The sequence below is a fragment of the Jaculus jaculus genome, chromosome 12 (genome assembly GCF_020740685.1).
Source record: "Jaculus jaculus isolate mJacJac1 chromosome 12, mJacJac1.mat.Y.cur, whole genome shotgun sequence".
NCBI classification, from domain to species: domain Eukaryota; kingdom Metazoa; phylum Chordata; class Mammalia; order Rodentia; family Dipodidae; genus Jaculus; species Jaculus jaculus.
In genome coordinates, this window is record NC_059113.1 from 93,509,145 (window position 1) to 93,533,302 (window position 24,158).

General features: G+C 45.9%; 1 protein-coding gene across 7 annotated transcripts in view; it reads left to right on the plus strand.

Moving 5' to 3' along the window:
* Positions 1 to 24,158, plus strand: part of Znf827 (zinc finger protein 827) — a 233,663-nt gene that overhangs the window by 42,385 nt on the left and 167,120 nt on the right. For all 7 annotated transcript variants that reach the window (XM_045130866.1, XM_045130860.1, XM_045130865.1 and 4 more), the window contains exons 2-3: positions 1,709 to 2,902; positions 17,660 to 17,832. In XM_045130866.1, coding sequence (XP_044986801.1) covers positions 1,709 to 2,902; positions 17,660 to 17,832 — 1,367 coding nt within the window. The remainder of the gene's footprint in view (positions 1 to 1,708; positions 2,903 to 17,659; positions 17,833 to 24,158) is intronic.

Here is a 24,158-nt window from a genome sequence, read left to right on the forward strand (position 1 = left end):
GGGACATACCATCTCATGTGAAATCAGTGATGCCGATGGTGTTTGCTAATAAGAGCTGATGTTTTAAAATTTTTTAAATATATTTTATTGGAGAGGGGGGGTAGGGAGGGAGGGAGAATATGGGCATGTGCCAGGCTACTCACTTGAAGCAAACTCCAGATGCATGCACCCCCTTGTGCATCTGGCTTACATGGGTCTTGGAGAATTGAACTGGGATCCCTTGGCTTTGCAGGCAAATGCCTTAACCGCTAAGCCATCCCTCTAGCCCGAGAGCTGATTTTTATGGAGTACTTGATTGTTTTCAAAAACATGCTCACGTGCTTATTGGGTTTTAAGCAACACAGTAACTGGTGAAGTGAGTAGGTACATATTCAAAGAAATCCTTTAAAAACCCGAGTTATATTTGAGGAAATGGAGCCTCAAACCAGCTAAGTGACCTGCCTGAGGTCATGGGCTTAGGAAATAGGAACACAGCTTCTGTCTTGGTGTCTCTTGGTCAGTGCTTCCCCACTCTGCCAGGATCCTCTCTGATTTTAACACTATGCTAACAATAATTGTGCTTGGTTTTGTTAAGGTTCAAGCTTCATTCTGGTGTCCCATTCATGGGAAATAGCAGCTCTTTTCACCCTACCACTCCTTGGTCTGCTGTTTCCCCCTTCTCTTTCTCTAGTTCCACATATCCCAAAGCACCACTGGAAACATTGCACTCTGTAGCATGTATGGTTCTGACTTTGTTTTTTTTTCAAACTTTCTTTTTATTGACAACTTCCAAAATTGCAGACTATGTCATGATAATTCCCTCCCTCCCTCCCCTGCTCCACTCTCCAACTCTCCATCATATCCCCTCCACCTCTCCACTAGTTTTTGTTTTTTTTTTCTAGGTAGGGTCTCACTGTCGCTCAGGCTGACCTGGAATTCACTATGTAGTCTCAGGCTGGCCTCAAACTCACGGCGATCCTCCTACCTCTGCCTCCCAAGTGCTGAGATTAAAGGCGTGCGCCACCATGCCCGGCTTCCACTAGTGTTTTATTGCTTTTTAAAAATATTTTATTTTTATTTACTTAACACACACATACACACACACACACACACACAGGGAGACAGAGGAAGGGAGGGAGGGGAGAGGGAGAGAAAGAGAGAGAATGAATGGCCATACCAGGTCCTCCAGCCACTGCAAACGAAGGACAGATGAGCGAGCCTCCTTGTGCATCTGGCTTACTTGCGTGCAGGGGAGTCGAGCCTAGGTCCTTTGGCTCTGCAGGCAAGTGCCTTAACCGCTAAGCCATCTCTCCAGGCTTCTCTTGCTTGTTTTGATGCCATCATTTTTCCCCCCTCCTATTAACGAGGGTTGGTTTTCACTTTTATTTATTTATTTATTTTGTTTTTCGAGGTAGGGTCTCACTCTAGCCCAGGCTGACCTGGAATTCACTATGGAGTCTCAGGGTGGCCTCGAACTCACGGCAATCAGCCTACCTCTGCCTCCCGAGTGCTGGGATTAAAGGCGTGCGCCACCACGCCCGGCTTGGTTTTCACTTTTAATCCACACCTGGCACTCTCTTCAGGCTGGCGCTGTCCTTCCTGTGGCTCTTGGGTGGAAGGGACGAGAACACAAGACACCCCAGGTCCTCCCCACCCCCCAAACCCTTGGTGTGTTTTCTGTTGACTTCGCCAGTGTGACCTGTTCTTTCTTTGACCCTCCTCCCCGTAGATGTTAGCAGGCAGGACGAGGCGGAGGCCGAGCTCAGCGAGGGAGAGCACTGGTATGGGAACTCGTCGGAGACCCCTTCGGAAGCATCTTATGGAGAGGTGCCGGAGAACTGCAAGCTGTCCCTGGAGGAGCGCATCCGGGAACCGTCCACGTCCCCGGACACGTCGCTGGGCAGCGCCACGCCCAGCAGCCACACGCTGGAGCTGGTGGCGCTCGACGGCGACGTCCTGCTGCGCGCAGACTCCCTGCCGGGCCCCGAGCACCTGTCCCCGGGCGTGTCGTCGCTGGGGGACGAGGAGCCGCCGGGCTCCGCCAAGCCGCTGAGCAGCAACCTGCGGCGCCTGCTGGAGGCCGGCTCCCTGCAGCTGGACGCGGCGGCGGCGGCCAACGGCAGGGTGGAGTCGCCGGCCGCGGCGGGCCTGGCCTTCGCTCCGCCCGCCGCGCACCACGCGCAGCAGCTCAGCGTGCTGGCCCGCAAGCTGGCCGAGAAGAAGGAGCCGCACGGCGGCGGCGGCGACCCGCAGTACCCCGCGGCGGCGGGCGGCCGGTTCCTGTGGCATCAAGGTAAGTGGCTGCCGGCCTCGGCCTCGGCGGCCGCCTGCGGCCTGTCGCCGGACTCGGCCATCCTGAAGCTGAAGGCCGCGGCCAACGCCGTGCTGCACGACCAGTCGCTGGCCAGGACCGAGGACGCCCTGCGCTTCGACGCGCCCTTCTCGCCGGCGGCGGCGGCGGCGTCCGCGTCGGCCTCGCCGTTCAGCTCGCAGTCGGCCAGCTCCACGCTGGCCGCGCTGTCCAAGAAGGTGAGCGAGAGGAGCCTGGCCGCCGCCCCCGAGCACCCTCACCCGCCGCCCGCGCCGGCCGCCGCCTTCCTCTCGCTGGCCTCCATGACCTCGTCGGCCGCGCTCCTCAAAGAGGTGGCCGCCAGGGCCGCGGGCAGCCTGCTGGCCGAGAAGTCGTCGTCGTCGTCCTCGTCGTCGTCGTCGTCCTCGTCGTCCTCGTCGTCGTCGTCCTCGTCGTCCTCGTCGTCGTCCTCGTCGTCGCTGCTGCCCGAGGACACGCTGCCCACGACGCCTTCCGAGAAGAAGCCCGAGAAAGTGACGCCGCCGCCGCCTCCACCGCCACCGCCGCCGCCGTCCTTGGAATTACTGCTACTTCCGGTCCCCAAGGGAAGAGTCTCCAAACCCGCCAGCGCAGGTATGGAAGCTTCTCGAACATCCTCTCACCCACCCCCCGCCCCCCGACCCCCGCCCCCGCCCCCCATCGCCGAGCGTCTCCGGAATGCATTGCGTTGTAAGGCACGCAGGTCACACACAAGGGCTTCGCCAGCTACGATGGAAAAAGTCATGAATAGGCTTACAGACCCAGGCAGCACTAACTCCTTTTCCCTTCTTTTTATTTTATTTATTTATTTATTAATTTGAGAGCGACAGACGCAGAGAGAAAGACAGATAGAGGGAGAGAGAGAGAATGGGCGCGCTAGGGCTTCCAGCCTCTGCAAACGAACTCCAGATGCGTGCGTCCCCTTGTGCATCTGGCTAACGTGGGACCTGGGGAACCGAGCCTCGAACCGGGGTCCTTAGGCTTCACAGGCAAGCGCTCTTAACCGCTAAGCCATCTCTCCAGCCCCTCCTTTTCTTTTTTGGAAATATTTTGTTATTTATTTGTCTGCCAGAGAAAGGGGGAAGAGACAGAGGGAGAATGGGCGTGCCAGGGTCTCCAGCCACTGCAGGTGAACTCCAGATGTGTGCGCCCCCTTGCGCATCTGGCTAACCTGGGTCCCGGGGAACCGAACCTGCGTCCTTTGGCTTTGCAGGCAAAGGACTTAACTGCTAAGCCATCCCTCCAGCCCACTTCCACCTTTTCATACAGATGGCATGTGTGTGTGTGTGTGTGTGTGTGTGTGTGTGTGTGTGTGTGTTTCCCTTAGCAAGTCCAGGCTAGGTCCATTCCAGATCTATTTAATGGGGGAAGATCAAACCGTCGCGGTCATAGAGTGCAAAGGTGTCACCGAACATAGAGGAAAATAAAACGCGGCCTTTGAAATAGTGGACAAGGGGGAGTCCTGCCGCCTCTCTCACCAATGGGCTTTTGTACAATCAGTAACTACTGTCCTAATTTATCGTTTTAAGGCCCCCCCCCCCTTTTTTTTTACTTATCCTGTTCGTCTGTCATTTCTGGTCAAAAAAGAACTAAAAAAAAAAAAAAGTCAAACGTAATGCAAGTATGTCTGTCAAATGCTTCATTTTGTTCAAATTCAGTCTTATCTTGAAGGACTTGGCATATGAAAACGTGAACTGTGAGGTTTTATAGTGGACATGGTCTTCCCGAAGAAGTCACTGTGCCACAGTTAAGTCATCTGGGAGAATGTGTCACGTGCATTCTCGCAATGAGAATGCTATTTCCTGTCCTGGTTTGCTTTAAGGCTGTACTTGGGGTAAATACCTGTTCCTGGGATGGAGGTACAGGGTCTCAGATGTCTCTCAAGGATTTCCTGCCAGACCGGAACAGGAAGTAGACCATGTCCCTTCGTCAGTATAAACACTGCCATTGTGTGTGTCTTGCCAAACTGTTAGTTATTTGCCGCCACACTGGTGAAAACTGCTTGGGATGGCAGATATTTAACGATCACAGTTAACATCAATTTGATACATGTGGAAAATTTCTAATTAAAGTGCTGAATGGTCTATCTTCTGCAAGTATGATTACTGTGAAACTTGTGTCCATAAACTGAGTATGGTAGGTACATCCCTGTAATCCCAGCACTCCAGAGGCTAAGGCAGAAGGATTTCGAATTTGAGGACAGCCTGGCCTATAAAGGGAGACCCTGTGCTTATAAATAAATAAATAAAGTGTAATCAGCAGAACAAAATAAGGAAAATAGATATTTGGGATTTGGACTACTCAGAGTGATGGAAGCTATTCAATCTCAAGTTTTGGAAGCGTTCTTTAAAATCCAGAAATGTGGATCAGTTCTGAGTTTCATTTCTCCTAACTTCTCACCCACCATATGGGGAAAGGATAGAAACTAGGAAACAAAAAGATCCAAAGGATGGCTTTGCAACAAAATAAATCACTCCTTATAGACATTTCAGTTAGGAGTAGCTGCAAAGAAAAGTAGTACTGTCTATAACATGTAATTTTATAAATAGAAACAAATTTATGAATGATATTTACTTTACACAGTAACCTGACGTTAATTACTTGGGAAAATTTATACAAATTTAAGAATTGAACTAGGTGGGGTGGTACTCGCCTGTAATCCCAGCACTTGAGAGGCAGAGGCAGGAGGATCGCTGTGAGTTTGAGGCCAGCTTGAGACACATAGTGAATTTCAGGTCAGCCTGGGCTAGAGTGAGACCCTACCTTGAAAAATCAACAATAATAATAATAAAAAGAATAAGCTATAGCTGACCGAATGTTTGAAAGAAATGATTGGTAATACCTTACCTCCTGAAGGCACATTACACACCCTTTGTCATTTTAAAATTGGTCTTGGCTCTACCAGGCAAGAGGCGTGAAATATAATTGTTTTCACCCAAGTGATTAGATGCATTTAGAGATGAAGGGTTTTTGCCTTTCCAGGGATGGGGCAATTTTTTTTTTTTTTTCTGTAGAATATGCACCCAGGGGAAAAAGATGTCTTCTCTTTTTGGCTTAAAGGCATTTAATGCATAATCAACATGTCTATGGTCATCTTAGAATTTAATGTGGGAGATCTATAAGAAGTTCTCGTTTCATTTTTATTGTTTCACTGAAACACTTAATATTGTAGTCGATGAATGTTCAAATGGCAAGTAGGGAGAAGAGAACGTCTCAGATTTGTGCACCTAACTCCCAGTGCTGAACTGTCTTCCCTGTTTTCCACAGTTCTCTTCACAGTCCAGGGTTTGTTCACGAAGTAATTATATTTAAAAATCATTATTTGATTAATTAATTTATTTGTTTTCAAGCATAGATAGAGGAGAGACAGAGGAGAGAATGGGTGCTCTAGGGTCTCCAGCCACTGCAAACCCAACTCCAGATGCATATGCCACCATGCAGCTAGCTTTACATGGGTTCTGGGGAATCAAACTCTGGTTGTTAGGTTTTGCAGGCAAAAGCTTTAGCCACTGAGCCATCTCTTCAGCCTCATTATTTTATTTGTGCAAATGAACACCAGCTTTATGTGGTGGCTGGGGAATTGAACGTGGATGAGCATCTGACTTTATGTGGGTACTGGGAATCAAACCTAGGCCGTCAGGCTTTGCAAGCAAGCACCTGTAACCTCTGACCATTGCCCCAGCCTTGCAAGCAAGCACTTTAACTGCTGAGCCATCTCCAACCCCACATGAGAGAAGAGGTCTCAAAACATGAGGCCTTTGGGACTGTTACAAAAACTCCGTAGGCATACCTATTCAAGCTGCTTATTTTTTTAAAAAGATTTATTTTATTTATTTATTAGAGACAGAGGGGGAGAGAGAGAGAGAGAGAGAGAGAGAGAGAGAGAGAGAGAGAGAATGAGAGAATGGGCTCGCCAGGCCTCTAGCCACTACAAATGAACTCCAGACACATGCACCACCTTGTGCACTGGCTTACATGGGTCCTGGAGCATCGAACCTGGGTCCTTAGGCTTCATAGGCATGCGCCTTTACCACTAAGCCATCTCTCCAGCTCAAGCTGTTTATTTATTGCATAGAGTATAAATAAGGGACAGATGGTTTCACTCATTTCAGTTAAAGTGGATGTTATCATTTCCTTAATTAGATTATGGATTAAGGAGTCCATAGACTATCCGATGTTATTTTCTTTCATGGAGAGACAATTTCTTGTTACTCAGGATGACTAACTTTGCTACAGAAAGAGTGGAAGAAAGGTTGACTTTCTCCTTTTCCCCTCCTTTCCCACTCACACTTGGTATGTATATCAAGTCTCAATTCAGGTATGATATGAGTTTTCCCTGAAAATCTTTATGGGAATGTCATGAGAGCCTGCACTCGTATTTCTAAACATTTCTCCTTATTATTACTTTTTGCCCTTTTGAACCTTAAAAAGAAATCTTTTAAAATAGGTGGACCAGCTTCTCACAGCAGGCAAAGAATTTTTGTTCCCTAATGACTTAAATCAACAAATCATATGTTCTTCATGCACCCACCCCCACCCACAAAAATAAGCCACATAGCATCCTGGTTTCAAGCAGGTTGACTTTTTTTTTTTTTTTAAAGCCTTTTCTCCAAATGTTGTGAAAAGGACATATAAAGTTGATTCTAGAGCCCCAAGGAGGAGCTGTGTGCTGGGGAAACCAATCCTGTCTTGAGTAATTTAGATACAACATTGCTTTGACCTTCTTTAGGTCATGGGTCTAGATGAGAAAATAGTGTCTTTTAGGTCTGGCTTTCTTCTTTTTCTTCTTTTCTGAGCAGGATTCTGTTGTTGCCAGGTCGTGATGTATTTAGTTCCATCAGAGTCCAGCTCTCAGTAGCCTTTCCGCCCTGCCAGAGAGATGTGACCCTGGAAGGGAGGTTTCATTCATGTGACCTGCGTCCCCCAGCACATGCTACACTGCTCTTCTGAAAGGGGACACGACAGAGGGAAGATGATGTCCACTTGCTATAAAGATAAATGTCACACATTGACTCAATTCTCTTTGAAGCTACTATTCTATGGTGGCTAAGAATAAAATAAATGGTTTTGCTTTTTCAAGACAGTTTCTTGTTGAAGGCCAGTAAAAGTCCCAGGATGCCAGACTCCTCGTTGAGGGAGAGCGTCAGAGAGAGCAACTCCAAAACATCACCTTGCTCTGCGTGCCCTTAGAAGCAACCTGGTGTTCGGCAGCCAAGAGCTGAGACGATGCAAGAGGGTTTTCTGGTTGCTGTTTCCTTTCATATTTATGGGATGTTATTAAAATTATTGCTCCAGAGAAGGAGCTGGAGGAGGCCCTGCTATTCCTGTTAGATCCACAGTTGTTACAGTCTTAATTAGAACCATCACAAACACAAACTTGTTGGGGAAATTCACCTTTTTTTTTTTTTGCTGTGCGTGGTGCTACATGCTTTTCTGAGAGAGAGGAGAGAGAACTGGCACACCAAGGCTTCCAGCCACTGCAGCCAAACTCCAGACATGTGTGCCGTCTTGCGCACATGTATGACCTTCTGAGCTTGTGTCACCTTGTGTGTCTGGCTTACATGGGACTTGGTACGTTGAACGTGGGTCCTTAGGCCTCGCAAGCAAGCACCTTAACGGCTAAGCCATCTCTCTAGCCCGGGAAATTCACTTTTTACCAAGAATCAGACCTACCCATTGCTCAAGTCTTTTCTTAGGGACTAAAGCTTGGATTGGCTGTACATACCAGACTTTTCTCTTACTGTATTGAAAACTTGTTAAACTACGTCTGCATCAATGACAGATAAAAACCTGTCAACATCCACCGCTAACAGTTTTATTTTTATTTTCTTGCCCTGCAATGACATTTTAGAATGATGCCCAAAAAATTCCATGAAAAGACTTTAAATGGACATATATATATTTTTAGAAGGGAAGATGGGCCATCCTACACAGTGAGGGTAGCAGGGCTGAGGTGGAAGTGGTAATGGTGCATGCGTTATGAACATCGGGGCACCTGGCCTTTGAACCCCTTCTATGCATGTGATAAAATCTACATACACATGCACTCACAAGTTATCTTGACTTTCTGTACATTGCCATTAAAGAATCTTAACAAGAAACATGACTCCAAAGCCTGTAAAAAATGCACTTGCTTTAAAAACACCAGCATGATTAAAAACCTTCATCATCTGGGGACTGGAGAGATGGCCTCGTGGTTAAGGAGCTTACTAGCAAAGCCAAAGGACCCAGGTTCAACTCACCAGTACCCCTATAAAGCCAGATGCACAATGCAGTGCACGCATCTGGAGTTTGTTTGCAGTGGCTAGAGGACCTGGTGTGCCCATTCTCTTTCTCAGAAATAACTAAATAAAATTAAAAAAAAAATTTAAAGCCACCATCATATAATTTTTCTTTTTTTTGCAGCCTGATAAAGTTTTGTTTTTGTTGTTTTGTCGATTTGTGTGTTGACAGTTGAAAAGAACACCAAATTGAAAATAAAGAGATGAGGGGCTGAGGAGATGGCTCAGCAGTTAAAGGCACTTGCTTACAAAATTTGCTGGCCCAGGTTCAGTTCCCTAGCCACCCATGTAAAGCCACATGGGCAAGAAGTAACAAGAGACCTTAATGTGTATGTATACGCACATACAAATATAGATTTTTTTTAAGTTTAAAGCATACCACAAGATGTAGTCATCTTCAGTTCAGTTTCATCCTCCTCTGTGAACTGAACTGGTGTAGAAGTTTCTTTATGATTCTTTTCTTTTGTAGCATCCCCTTGTGTTTATTTATTGTTTGTTTTCCAACTGTCCATTCACTTCAAACAAATATAGTTTGTCTTTTTTTTCTATTTCTCAGTTAAGTACACAGCTTCTTTGTTTGTTGTTTATTTTTATTTATTTATTTGAGAGTGACAGACAGAGAGAGAGAAAGGCAGATAGAGAGAAGATGCACCAGGGCTTCCAGCCACTGTAAACAATCTCCAGATGGTGCGTCCTCTTGTGCATCTGGCTAACGTGGGTTCTGGGGAATCGAGCCTTGAACTGGGGTCTTTAGGCTTCACAGGCAAGCGCTTAACTGCTAAGCCATCTCTCCAGCCCTACAGCTTCTTTTTTCCTTCCTTCCTTCCTTTCTTTTTGAGGTAGGGTCTTACGTAGCCCCGGCTGACTGGAATTCACTGCAGAGTCTCAGGCTGGCCTCGATCTCAGCGATCCTCCTACCTCTGTCTCCCAAGTGCTGGGATTAATGGCATGCACCACCACACCCAGCTAATACACAGCTTCTTAATCTCCCACAAGATTTTTATTTGTATTTATTTGTTCAGGGTTCCTTTGCACAAGATTTTCTCTGCTTTCTGCACGTGTCATTTGAAGTTGTTCAACATATAGCATTATATTGGCGATGCATATTTCATGTAACCTGCTCTGAGTTCATTCTTGGGGAGAGCTGAGGTGTCATTGCATGATCCTCTGTCTGTTTACCCATCATTCATTCAGGGCATGTCTTGACATACAGTGTGAGGCGTTTGCTCATGGGCTGACATCGACTCCATTGGGTACTATTGTCTCTTTCCTTCCGTTTCTGGCATTCATTCCTTTTCCTTTTCTCTACTCTGTCGGCCCTGCCCTTTTCAGTCAGTCTCTCTACTGACCAGCACACAGTTGCTGAATTGTGTGCTGAAACTGGTGTGCCAGAGACCCACACAGGTACAGGCGCTGCAGAGCTTGCCCTAGGTGCACCCTCTCCTCTGCCCTTTGGTCTTTGTTTCTTCAGAGCCGGACTGGTCATCCGAAGTCTAGGCTGAGCACCAGAGTGGCTCCTGGTACTTTATCTCCTCAGAGCTCCAGTGACAAATCCCCGTCATGGCCAGACCTTAGCTGTTGTCATTTACTTTGACAACGGTTGTATTCCAATAATATTATTGTCTGTAAAGAGAATGTGTTTCCCCCTCCCCCAACAGTTTATATTAGCAGCTCTCTGTCCCACTGGGTCCATTAGCATCTGGTGGAGTTTCGTTTTGTTTGCAGTGATATATTTGGGCGGAAGTTGCTTACCCAACAGTTGTAAACTGGGTAGAATTATGAACATTTCTGTCCTGCTGCCTCAGGAACGTGTGGTTCACTCCGAGGAAGTGGGTCCTGTTTCCCTCAGCGGGTTTTATATCCAAGTAAAATTTATAGCTGTCAGGTCTCTGGAAATAGTATGGCCTGTGAAGTGGAGGCATTCTTCCTCCCCAGTTCACATCGTTAACATCATGTACACTTGGAATGTGCCTTACAAACAAGTGAAATTTCTTCCATGAATAAATAAAAATGCAAATGTTACCAGGGGAGATTGCTGGCTCAGTATGGAAACCAGTCAGTACATTCTGGTGACTTTTATCATTTGGCTTCTATCTTTTCTTGTTACGATTGGTTTAAAATCCCCAGTAGTTAGAAGAGTGTAACTATTTCACTATATTTCTTTTTAAAAATTCATTTACTTACTTATTTATTTATTATAAGAGAAAGAGGGAACTAAAGAGAGGAGGGGAGAGAGAGAGAGAGAGAGAATGGGTGTGCCTGGGCCTGTAGCTGCTGCCAATTAACTCCAGATGCATGCACCACCATTTGCATCTGGCTTACTTGGTTTCTAGGAAATAGAACCCGGGTCCTTACGTTTTGCAAGCTCCTTAAGCACTCAACCCTCTCTCCAGCTCACCATATTTCTTACGTGATAGTTTCTTCTCAATGAGCACTCTATGTTTTCCCCAGTCTATCCAAGGACCCTCTAATTTGTACACGATTCATATGTAGTTTGGTATTAATTAAAACTAAGGAAGCATAGCTCCAAGCTGACATGAGTGAGTTTCTATGGAGTTCTAATATGCTAGTTTATTGAATTGATGCATTATTTATTTATTGAGTCAGCTGAATTTCCACATGCCAGGGACCGGTTAATGGAAGAAGCCAGGAAGGTTCTGGTATAAAGTAATACCTACAATACACTCGAAATACTGAATCATCAATAGAGTGGGGACCTAGGGGAGGTGTCAGAGGGGAGGAAATGTGTTGTTCACACTGGGCAAGCCTAGGTGCTGGGGAAGTCTGCAGTCTAGACAAGTCCATTGTTCTACTTAATGCCTTCTTACTGCGTTCCTCTGCTATGGCATGGAGTCACCGACCCACGGAGGACATTTCGTTTCTCTTGCTTCTCCCATAGTTCTGGAGATTAGGCTGTTTCCAGTATCAGTCGTGGGAAGCACTTTCCTAAGGCAAGGAAGGTTCCATGACAGCCTGTTTCTGTATGTTTTTATTACTTTGATGTTCTTGCAAACCCAAACAGCTATCATTACCATTTTCTCTCTCTGTGTGTCTCTCCCTCTAGTCTATGATAGTAATCTCATCTAGAGACCTGGTTCAGGCCTTTATCTCTAGACTGTTACAGGTTTGGAGACTAAAATACCAGGGTGAAAGAAATGATGAAGGGAGAAGCCAAATTGAGGGTAGGATCACATCAGCAGAGGCAGTCAACAAAAATAGGGTAGTGAAACCTGGGTGTTAATCTAAGTGAAAGATAGGCGCCTCTCCAGGGTCTTTTTCTTCTTTCTTTCTTTTCTTTTTTTTTTTTTTCCTGGAGTGGAAGGAAGCCCTTATTCCCCACCTTTGCCAATTAGCACAGGCTTTCAGAGTTCAAGGACATTATTTTCATTTAGATGATGCCTTTTCAAGTCCCTTGGTTGAGACAGCCTATATTCCTCATACCTGAAGTAAAACTGCATTTTTGGAATCCCCTCAACCTGATTTTGGAGACTTTCTGCTTCTATTCCTTTTAAGTGGCCCTTGGCCTATAGAAACTGAGTTGACCCAATAAATAAATAATGAGATTATTTTAAAGTATGCACTTGGGAATATTTCCTTTAAAATCATAGAGTTAGAGCTGGAGAGATGGCTTAGCAGTTAAGCGCTTGCCTGTGAAGCCTGAGGACCCAGGTTTGAGGCTCGATTCCCCAGGACCCACGTTAGCCAGATACACAAGGGGGCGCACGCATCTGGAGTTTGTTCGCAGTGGCCGGGGGCCCTGGCGTACCCATTCTCTCTCTCTATGTGCCTCTTTCTCTCTCTCTGTCTGTCGCTTTCAAATAAATAAATGAAAATAAACAAAAAAATTTTAAATCATAGAGTTAATATGTATCCTTAAAAGTCTGAACAGTACCAAAGGATGGGAAAGCAGACACAGCCTGACGGTTTCCTTTTTGTTTATAAGTAGTTGCTGCCTAGTGATTTTTTGGGGACTGCTTCTAGAAAAATTTTGTTATAATCACCAGGTGTGGTGGCATACGCCTTTAATCTCAGCACTTCAGGAGGCCAAGGTCTGTGAGTTTGAGGCCAGCCTGAGACTGTAGTGAATTCCAGGTCAGCCTGGGCTAGAGAGAAGCCCTATGTAGGAAAAAAAAAAAATTGCTTGTTTGCTTTAATATTCTTACCTTTCTTCCTACTTCTTCCTTCCTTTTGTTTCAAAGCAAATCCCAGACTTCATATCTGCTTGCTTGTAAAGCCTTCCATATTTGTATATCTTCAGCACAGAAAGACTTTGAAAAAAAGATAGCCATGATTCCAATATGCTATCTCTCACGATCAATCATTGTTAGATGATATTGTGGAATAGCTAACTAAAGTTGCTTTTTTTTTTCTTCTGTAATTTCAGAAGAGTATTTTATCATTGTTTGGCTTAAACAGTTAAGCTTCACACCTGTATTTGTTTTGTTGATCTCTTAAGTCTTTTTTTTATTTAAACCATAACTTCTTCCTTTTTAAAAATGCCATTTCTATGTTGAAGACACTGGGTCATTTGTCCCGAGGAATTCTCCCCACTCTGGTTTGGGTTGATTGCTTCCTCTCGTGTGTTTAGCATATTTTATTTCACTACCTGCATTTCTGATACAGTGCTAGTTAGTGGAGGCTTGATTAAATTTTTACAGCAGTAACTCACAGGCCCCACATCTGAAGGCACACAGCGTTCCATTTTAGGGATGCTGAAATTCATCAGTGGCTTAGGGGCTGGTCAGCTTCCTCTAGGGATTGTAACATTCCCCCTCGGTCTTTCGCCTAATGGTTTTAGCAACAATTGATTTTCTTTTTTAAAAAGAAAATCGGGGGCTGGAGAGATGGCTCAGCGGTTAAGGCGCTTGCCTGCAAAGCCAAAGGACCCAGTTTCGATCTCCCAGTACCCACATAAAACTAGATGCACAAGGTGGTACTTGTGTCTGGAGTTAGTCCCATTCTTTCTCTCTCAAATCAATAAAAAAATATTTAAAAGATCAACATAGGCGCTCTGCCCCCACCCCAGGCATGTGGTTTTATATTTTGCTTTTTCCCCAAACTCTAATATCATTGACATATGTCCATATCAGTATGTATATAATTAGCTTGGTTTTTTTTTGTTGTTGTTGTTTTGTTTTTGTTTTGCTGAGGTAGGATCTCATTCTAGCCCAGGCTGATCTGGAATTCACTATGTAGTCTCAGGCTGGCCTTGAACTCACGGCGATCCTCCTACCTCTGCCTCCCGAGCGCTGGGATTAAAGGCGTGCGCCACCACGCCCAGATACCTAGCTTGTTTTCAGTAGCTTCACAGGGCTGGCTCAGTGGATGAGGTGTTTGCCACATAAGTATGAATACCTGAATTTGGATCCCCAGAACCTATGGGAAGCTGGAAGCAGTAGCCTATGGTGAGAAGGCAGGTGGAGACTGGGGAATCCTCCCAGGAGTGCAACGGGCCAGCTAGCCTGCTGAGTGCAGTGACCAGTGAGACCCTGCCTCAAACGTGGTGAAAGGTGAGGACCGCCACTGCAGCTTGGTCTCTGACCGGCCCCCACACATGTACACACACACACACACCCTAAAAAGAAGCAAAAATGAAGAGCGCCATTGAAGATAACACATGAAGCCAACCTCCATATGCTTGTGCTCACGTGCAAACACACGTGCAACACACCGCACGCACAGCATGCTCGTGCATATTTTATTTACTTTTTGCATTTAAAAATTTTTATCTGCTTTTTAAAATTACTTATTTGAGAGAGAGATACAGAAATAGGCAGGAAGAGAGAGAGAGAGAGAGAGAGAGAAAGAGAGAGAGAGGAAAAGAATGGGCACCCCAGGGCCTTCAGCCACTGCAAGCGAACTCTAGATGCATGCGCCCCCTTATGCATCTGGCTGACATGGGTCCTTGGGAGTTGAACCTCGGCCCTTTGGCTTTGTAGGCAAATGCCTGAACCGCTGAGCCATCTCTCCAGCCCTTATCTATTTTTTTATATTCACATACATGTGTGAGTGTGTTTGGGGGTACAGGTATGTGTGTGAGCATGCATGTGGAGGCCATGTGTGGACAACCTCAGGTAACAGGAATGTCATTCATGTTTTTTTGGAAGTAGGGTCTCACTCTATCCCAGGCTGACCTGGAATTTACTGTGTAGTCCCAGGCTGGCCTCGAACTCACTGTGATCCTCCTACCACTGCTTCCTGAGTGCTGAAATTAAAGGTGTGTACCACCACACTTAGCCAAATTTATTTTTAATTTTTAAAACATTTTACTTATATTTATTTACTTGAGAGAGAAAGAGGGAGAGACAGAGAGAGAGAACAAAGAATGGGCATGCCAGGGCCTCCCAGCCATTGCAAACGAACTCCAGATGCGTGCTCCACCTTGAGTATCTGGCTTGCATGGGTTCTGGGGAATCGAACCTGGGTCCTTTGGCTTTGCAGGCAAGTGCCTTAACCACTGAACCATTTCTGCAGCTCCATTTTTTTTTTTTTTTTTTTAAAGAGAGTGTCTCTCATTGAGCTGAAGCTTCCCTTTAGGCTAGACTGGCTGGCCATCCAGCCCCAGGGATCTGTCTCCACCTCCCCAGTGCTGGGGTCACAAGCACAGGCCACCTTACCTGACGTTTTTACATGTGTTTTGGGATCATACTCAGGTCCTCATGCTTGTGAGTCAAGTACTTAACCAACTGATCCACCTCCTCAGCCTTGTTTTATTTTGTTTACCGGGTGCTGAAATATTTGATTCCTCGCTATTAAGAATGGACCTTGTCTCAATCAGCTCCATGTGTCTGGGGGACACAACCAGCCAGACACAACTTATGGGAGGAAAGGGATTTATTTCAGGCTCACAGAGTCCAGGGGACACCATGCATGGTCGGAGAAGCTGGTTCCCTTTCGTAGAGCTAAGCAGAGAGAAACAATTGCAGCAAGTAAACACCAACACCTGCAAGTGTGAACAGCCGAAACTCCAAGTGCTTTGAACACACCTAGTGGATCTGGACTTGGACCCACCCCCAAACACACTTTAGGGCTGATCTCTAAGATCCCCCCCAAACACACCTAAGGGCTGGTCTCTAAGATCTTTCCCCGCCCCAGTGACACATCTTTCCAAGCTGGGCTCCACCCACTGGGAGACTCAAAATTCAAGCCCGAGTGTATGGAGCCATATGTCCAGATTCCCACAGACCTGCTAGTTAGTGGCTCAGGTCTCTAATCCCAGCTACCTTAGGTGGGGGAGGGGGCGCTGAATCAGGAAGGTCAAAAGCCAAGGGCCTGGGCTGCAGAGATTGCTCAGTGGTTAGAGCCACTTGCTCACAAAACCTGCTGGCTTGGGCTTGATACTCCAGTACCCACGTACATCTACACAAAGTGGTTCCTGCATGTGGAGTTTATCTGCAGTGGCAAGAGACCTTGGCACACCCATTCTCTTTCTTTCTCTGTGCTTGAAAATAAATAGAAATATTTTCTTTAAAAGTTCAGGGCCTGGATGGGTGTGGTTGTGCATGCTTTTAATCCCAGCACTCAGGAAGCAGAGGCAGGAGGATTGCTATGAGTTCGAGGCCACCCTGAGACTCCATAGTGAATTCCAGGTCAGCCTGGGCTAGAGTGAGACCCTCCCTCGAAAAACCAAAAAAAAAAAAAAAAAAAAAAAAAAAGTTCAGGGCCCGGTTGAAGAGATGGCTTAGCAGTTAAGGCATTTGCCTGCAAAGTCAGAGGACTCAGGTTGGACTCCCTGGGACCCACGTAAGCCAGATGCATTAAGTGGCACACGTGTCTGGACTTCATTTGCAGTGGCTGGAGGCCTTGGCGTGCCCATTCTCTCCTACTTCCCACTCTCTCCTTGCCTTTTTCTCTCACTAATAAATACATAAATAAATTAATATATACTTCAGGGCTTACCTGGGCTACAGAGTGAACTCAAGGCCAGCTTAGACAACTTAGTAAGATCTTGCTTCAAAAATGAAAAAGCAAATCCTGGTTTGGTGGCCCACACCTTTAATCTCAGCACTTGGGAGGCAGAGGTAGGAGAATGACCATGAGTTCTAGGCCACTCTGAGACTACATAGTGGATTCCAGGCCCGTCTGGGCTAGAGGGAGACCCTGTCTCCAAAAACCAATAAACAAAATAAAATAAAATAAAATAAAATAAAATAAAAAAGCAGGAAGAATTGCTAGAAGAGGCCCTAGATCCAATCGTGAGGACCACATAAAAACAACTGAGCCTTTAACTGCACTTGTTTTTATTCATTCCTCCCCAAATTAGGCCTTGGATGATAGACCAGAAATTCTGCAGTGTACTGTCTCTCATCGGAGGTCCCTTTGTGGACACTGTAGGAGACAGTGACCTGAGCGTTACTTGCTGAGGAACTGATTTCTGTATAATGACACTATGGTTGTGTCTCTTCCCACAGTAGGCAGTGAGGTCCGGTCCCGATCAGAGCAACATTGTTAGAGGGAAGCTGAGGCACACACAATAAGAGGATAGAAACCCCCTGGCCTTAAAGACCCTCCGATGGCCTAGTTGGCAGCAGCCTTTGTCTGCAAGAGCCACGGTGAACAAGCCAACAGTAGGGATCCCGAATTTGTCTCCACTGGAGTCTAGTGTGCGAGCTTGCTGATAGCTCTTTGGATTTTCTGCAAGAAACGGTGTGTTATTTATTCTCTGTCCCATTGGATTGTTTTTCGTTCTCTATCCTTTCCAAGTGGGGATTCAGATACAAACTTAAGCCTAGCTCCCACGTTTAGACTTCTCTAGCTATGGGCACCTTTGGAGGCCAGGCTCAGCAGTACAATGGCCTTTGGAAGTAAGACCGTCACAGATAGGAGGATCAGAGGTGGCCAGATGGAAGGAACCCCAATGGAAGTGACCCAAGGAATGTGGGTTCCCACCTAAACAGAAGCAGTCAGACAACTTCCCCACGGTTACAATCTTGGACTCGCCAAAGGAAAAAAAAAAAACAACCCTCAAATCATGAGTAGTGCTTCTTATGCAGCAATGCATGACCTGACTGCCAGATGCGATGTGCCTTTTTGTTTTTCTTAATCTTCCCTTTTGTCTCCTTCTTCCAAGCCTCAGAAGAAGAAAGTGGAAAGCCTTTCCAATGCCCAATATGTGGTTTGGTTATAAAAAGGAAGAGTTACTGGAAGCGGCACATGGTGATCCACACAGGTTTAAAAAGTCATCAGTGTCCGCTCTGTCCATTCCGCTGTGCTCGCAAGGACAATCTCAAATCTCACATGAAGGTAAGCCACCTGCCCATGGACCCCAGGGAGAGGCAGGTTTGGCCAGAGCCCGCTGTGCATAGTCCAGTGCAGTCGGCTTCTCAGCCGAGAGGGGGCGCTGTGGTGGAGGCCGCCTTTCAGGGGCAGTGTTGTAAGTTGACTGCAATACTCCCTTGTTCAGGAGGACCTTCTGTAGGGGGCGCTGTGGTGGAGCCTGCCTTTCAGGGGCAGTGTTGTAAGTTTACTGCAAGAGCCCTTGTTCAGGAGGACCCTCTGTTTTTGGATTGGGCCTCCTTGAAACCTTCAGTGCCTGAGCCAGCCTTTCCTGGGTTTACACTTATAAAACTTCCAAGAACATCATTTTGAACGTCCTGTTCAGAACACTTGGAATGCTCATGCCTGTAAGAGGCATGTAGAGAATTGATTAGAACCCGTCCATCGCTCTTTGATGAACTGAAGGATAAATTAGTAATATTGAAATGTTCTCAGCAGACCTCATTCATACTAAGGGTTTGTCCCAGCTTCAAAGAGGAAACTCATGAGGTCACAAGAGCATGAACTTTTGAATTTGACAGAGCTAAATGCAAATTTTATTACACAACTTGCTAGCCAAACAGCCTTAAGCAAGTTGACCTCCAGTGAACTCTCAACTTTCTCATCTGCTGAATGGAGGCAGCAGTGTTTGTCTGGAAGAGCTATCATTAGTGTTAAAAGCAGATAATAGTAACAAAATGTCCAACATGTTCAGTGGTGGTTGTTTAATTTTAATAACTGTCATTGAACATCTTAGTAGTGACGATATTTCACTGATAACTTTCAGTATTGGTTGGCAGTTGACATTATTTGTAAAACATCTCTTCTCCTGACATAAGTAGAGTGTATATTTACTTATGTAGAAATCTCTCATTCTAATCTTTGTGAATAGAGTAGTAATCACTGTTAAGAACTGTCTGTAAAAAGCGTGATCACATGAAATTTCTATTGACTTTAGGAAATAGCTTAGAAGATTAAAAAAAAAGTAGTAAACCTGTGGTGTAAGTTGTTTTCTGTCATTTGCCTTTTTCTCCTGAAGCAGAAGGCCATCATCTTCAGAAATCTTTCAACCAGGAGTTCTGGTTGGCTGAATTTTATGGAGTCTGTCTGATTTACTGCCAGGACCCTCCTCATCCTCCACCACCTTGTCCCTAAGTAAAACCTCACATTTTATTTTATTTATTTATTTGCAAGCAGAGAGAGAGGGAGAAATAAAGATGAGAGAGACAAAAGATGGGCACTCCAGGACCTCCAGTTGCTGCTGATGAACTCCAGATGCATGCACCACTTTGTGCATCTGGCTTTACCTGGGTACTGAGGCACTTAATCAGAGTTGTTAGACTTTGCAGGGAAGTGTCTTAACCATTGAGCCATCTCTCTAGCCCCAATCTCTTATTTTTAAGCCTTGGATTTTATTAGCAGGATAAGACTTCAAAAGAAATGCCTTTAAAACCAGAACTTGTTTCTGCAAGTGGGTCTTCTGCTGTGTTTAGAAACCAGGTCTGATGCATTTAAAGCTTCAGCAAGCAGAAAACTTGCATCTCTCCTGACACCTTGTAAGCTTGGTTTCAGCTCAGGGTCACTTAAAACAACCTATTTATAAACCCATAGGAAAAAAAAAAAAGGCTGGGTTTTCAATAGCGAGAACTGGTGACCCTGACACTCTGGGGAGGTGACTTGGTGCCTTGATGTCACCGGCAGATGGCCACGACAGTGTTGCAGATGAGAGCTGCCAGGGCTCAGAGGGTCGTGGGGTCCTAGAATGCTTTCAGAACAAATCAATAACTACTACAATAAGGCAGTTGTGTGGAATCACTACTGTATTCAAAGTCATGGTGTCCTAACCTGTTGAGCTATGACTTGAGTTTTTGATGAAACAGGTGTGAACGGGGCCATGCAAGTTTAATTTTATCAAAGGTGTGTCTTTTTTTCTGCACGTCTCCCTGTTGGGCCTTTAAAAAATATTAGATATAATTTAATTTTGCAAGACTTGGTAAATATAGTCTACACAGAAATGCAATGGCTGTGGTTTGCTCTGTTATATTCACCAGAGACTATGAATGTGGATGGATTTTGTCGAAGTGGAGGCAGGTTAGCCAGACGTTAAGATCTAACCCTATGGGCTGAGGAGATGGCTCGGGGGATGAAACACTCGCTATACTAGTATGAATAGCCAAGTTTGGATCCCCAGACCCCCACTTAAAAAGTCGGAAGCAGTGGCAAGCTTCTGTGATCTCTTCTCTGAAGCTCGGACAGTGTCCTGGGAGCTCACCAGCCAGCTGACCTGCTGAATGGAGAGGCGAACAATGCAAGACCCTGCCCCACACACGGAGGAAGGCAAGGACGGAAGTGGTCCTCTGTCCCTCACATGCACGCCTCTGCATGGGCATGTTCTGACACGTGCATGACTGTGCGTGCACACACACACACACACACACACACACACACACACTTACTTTCCCTTAAAAAAAATGCAAGCTTTTAATCCCAGCACTCGAGAGGCAGAGTTAGGAGGATCACCATGAGTTCGAGGCTACCCTGAGACTACATAGTGAATTCCAGGTCAGCATGAGCTACAGTGAGACAATACCTCGAAAAAAAAAAAAAAAAAAAAAGCAAGATCTCAACTTGTATGAGAATCTCAGCTCCAAGACTTAGGACCTGTGTGAGCTTTGAGACCTCTGAGCTCTCTCTCAACCTCTGTCACCACTGATGGACATAATAACCCTGCAGTCTTTCTCAAGGGGTTGTAACTAGAGTTCAATGAGACCTACACATAGAAGCTTAATACAGTTGCTAGTATGGAGAAAGAGCCTTTGGAAAATGCAGCTAATGCAGTAATCATCATCCAAAATGGCATAAGAAAAAACATTCATGGGCTGGGAAAATGGTTTAACCGTTAAGGCGTTTGCCTGCAAAGCCTAAGGACCCTGGTTTGATTCCCCAGGACCCACGTAAGCCAGATGCACAAGGGGGCGCATGCATCTGGAGTTCGTTTGCAGTGGCTGGAGGCCCTCGCATGCCCATTCTCTCTCTCTCTCTGTCTCCCTCTCTCTCTCAAATAAATAAATAAAATATTAAAAAAATAAAATACATTCATGCTTTCATTAGAAAAGGTGAATGAAATTCTATAAGAAATTACTCTAAAATAACTTTGGTTACTTTTCTCTTTGCGATATATTTTTTGGTGTTGAAAAATTTTTTTAAATGTTTTTTGGTTCATTTTTATTTATTTCTTTATCTGAGAGTGACAGAGAGAGAGAAAGAGGCAGATAGATAGAGAGAGAATGGGCACGCCAGGGCTTCCAGCCTCTGCAAACGAACTCCAGACGCGTGCGCCCCCTTGTGCATCTGGCTAACGTGGGTCCTGGGGAACCGAGCCTCGAACCGGGGTCCTTAGGCTTCACAGGCAAGCGCTTAAGTGCTAAGCAATCTCTCCAGCCCCTGGTGTTGAAAATTTAGAAAAACTGATAAGAAGCACATGAAATGGTCCATTATTTATCCCCCCCATAGAAATTGCCATGAATCTTCTGATATATAATCTTTATTGATTTATGTAAGAAAAATGAAATTCCACTGAGTTTGTACAACAGTTACAGAACCTAGCATGCCCCTGTGCAGTGCTAGGTAGGCAACGTACGTTCTCCGGAAGCCGGACTTTTCTCCATGAAATATTGTGCGAATGTTTTTATGACCAGCTTGCAGGAGCTTGTAAATGCCTCCAGCTTCCTCAGGGTTATCTTAGATTTCCATTAAGTCTTTTACAACTTTCCTGGATGAGTGAGCATACAGGAATTATGTGTGAGATTCATGAGCTAAAACCGAACAGAAAAAGATGAGGAAGGCCACAAAGATAAAGAAAGAATGCCAGTGAAGTTGTGGAAAGAAACGAGGCAAGGGGTCCTGAGCTGACTCTGCCCCCACTAGGTCTGCCCTTAGAGCAGAGACACTCTCACTGGCCTGACCTGGTCCCCTAAGGGGGTTCAGTACATAGTTCCTATAGTGACTCTTGAAATACCTCAACCCAAGCAACCCATGGCTCACCCAGCAATGAGATTCAGCGAGACTGGGAAACATGCCACACTTTTCTTCCCATTAGCAGGGCAAGAGGGACTTTCAGAAACAAATGTTGGGTTAGTGGGAATAAAAATTACAGCATCTGGGCTGGAGAGATGGCTTAGCGGCTAAGCGCATGCCTGTAAAGCCTAAGGACCCTGGTTTGAGGCTTGACTCCCCAGGACCCACGTTAGCCAGATGCACAAGGGGGCGCACGCATCTGGAGCTCGTTTGCAGTGGTTGGAGGCCCTGGCGCACCCATTCTGTCTGTCTGTCTCTCTCTCTGCCTCTTTCTCTCTATGTCTGTCGCTTTCAAATAAATAAGTTAAATAAACAAAAAAAATTACAACATCTGAGCTGGGCGTGGTGGCTCACGCCTTTAATCCCAGCACTCGGCAGACAGAGGTAGGAGGATCACTGTGAGTTCGAGGCCACCCTGAGACTACATAGTGAATTCCAGGTCAGCATGAGCTAAAGTGAGACTCTACCTTGAAAAAACAAACAAGCAAACAAAAAATTACAGTATCTGGGCTGGAGAGATGGCTTAGCGGTTAAGGCACCTGCCTGAAAGTCTAAGGACTCATGTTCAACTCTCCAGGTCCCATGTAAGCCAGATGCACAGTGATGCAAGTGTGCATGGTCGCACAATCACACAAGGGGACACATGTGTCTGGAGTTCAGTTGCAGTGGCTAGAGGCCCTGGTGTACCATTTCTGTCTCTCTCGCTCTTAAATTAAAAAAAAAAAAAAAGCAGTCTGGTGCTGGAGAGATGGCTTAGTGGTTAAGGCATTTGTCTGGAGAGCCAAAGGATCTTGGTTCGATTCCCCAGAACCCACATAAACTAGATGCACAAGGGGGTGCATGTGTCTGGAGTTTGTTTGCAGTGGCTGGGGGCCCTAGCATACCTATTCCCTCCCTCTCTCGCTCTCTCAACTAAATAAATAAAATAATAATAATAATAAATAGCAGTCTGTTGGGCTTGCCTTAAAAAAAAAATCACAGCAAAAGAGCCTGGTATGGTGGCACATGCCTTTAATCCCAGCACTTGGGAGGGAGAGGTAGGAGGTTCACCATGAGTTTGAGGCCACCTTGAGACGACATAGTGAATTCCAGGTTAGCCTGGGCTAAAGTTAGACCATACCTCAAAAAAAAAAAAATAGCAGATGAGTACCCCTTTGCTAGGACAAAAGGGGAAAAAGCTGCTACCAGAGTATAGGGCTACATGTGAGGTTACAGCCCCAGTGGGAAAGTGGAGGTAAATAACAAAAGTCAATTCAATGATGGTTTTCTATCTATCTGTCTATCATCTTTTTAAATGAAATTTATTTATTTATTTATTTGACAGAGAAAGAGGGGGAGATAGAGGGAGAGAGAGAGAGAGAGAGGGAGGGAGAGAATGTGCACGCCAGGGCATCCAGCACCTGCAAATGAACTCCAGATGCATGAGCCCCCTTGTGCATCTGGCTAATGTGGGTCCTGGGGAATCATACCTAGGTCCTTTGGCTTTGCAGGCAAACGCCTTAACTGCTAAGCCATCCCTTCAACCCTCTATCTATCATCTTTATCCATCCATCTATCTAATTATCTATCTATATATCATCTATTCATCTATCATTTATCAAGAAAGAGAGACAGAGTATGGGCGTACCAGTGCCTCCTGCCTCTGCGAATGAACTCCAAACGCATGTACTACTTTGTGCATCTGGCTTTCCATGGGTATTGGGGAATCAAACCCCAGCTGGTAGGCTTGCAAGCAAACGCCTTTAACCACTGAACTATTTTCCAAACCTAGTGTCCCCCCCCCCCCCCCCCCCCCCCGCTTCACCCTGTCTGAGGTTCGCCAGCAAGGCTGGGATCTGGAGGGAAAGAGACCCGTCCTTGTCCTTCCAAAGTTACCACGGGACTTTCTGTTCTTGGATTAGCTTTTCTGGGGATGCTTCTGAAATGGAATCTACCCATGCTCAGGGGCCCAGAAGCTTCCTGCCCTGTGACTTTTACCACCTGGTTCCGGGCATGGCTTTTGGCAGCATCTGTCAGGAGCCGGCAAGGCTTGTGACCTTAGGCTCCAAGGTGTCTCCTCCTCTGCCAATTAGGGCTCCTGCCTTTGGTGAGAAAGCAAATGATAGGACGGTGTCTAGAGAAATCCCACTGTGGGAAGAGCAGAAAGGGGCCTCGTGGATGGCCAGATACTGCTTGGTCCCACCCCCTCCTGGCCTTCTGCTGGGGCACAGGGGAAATCTTTTAATATGCAAGGCTCT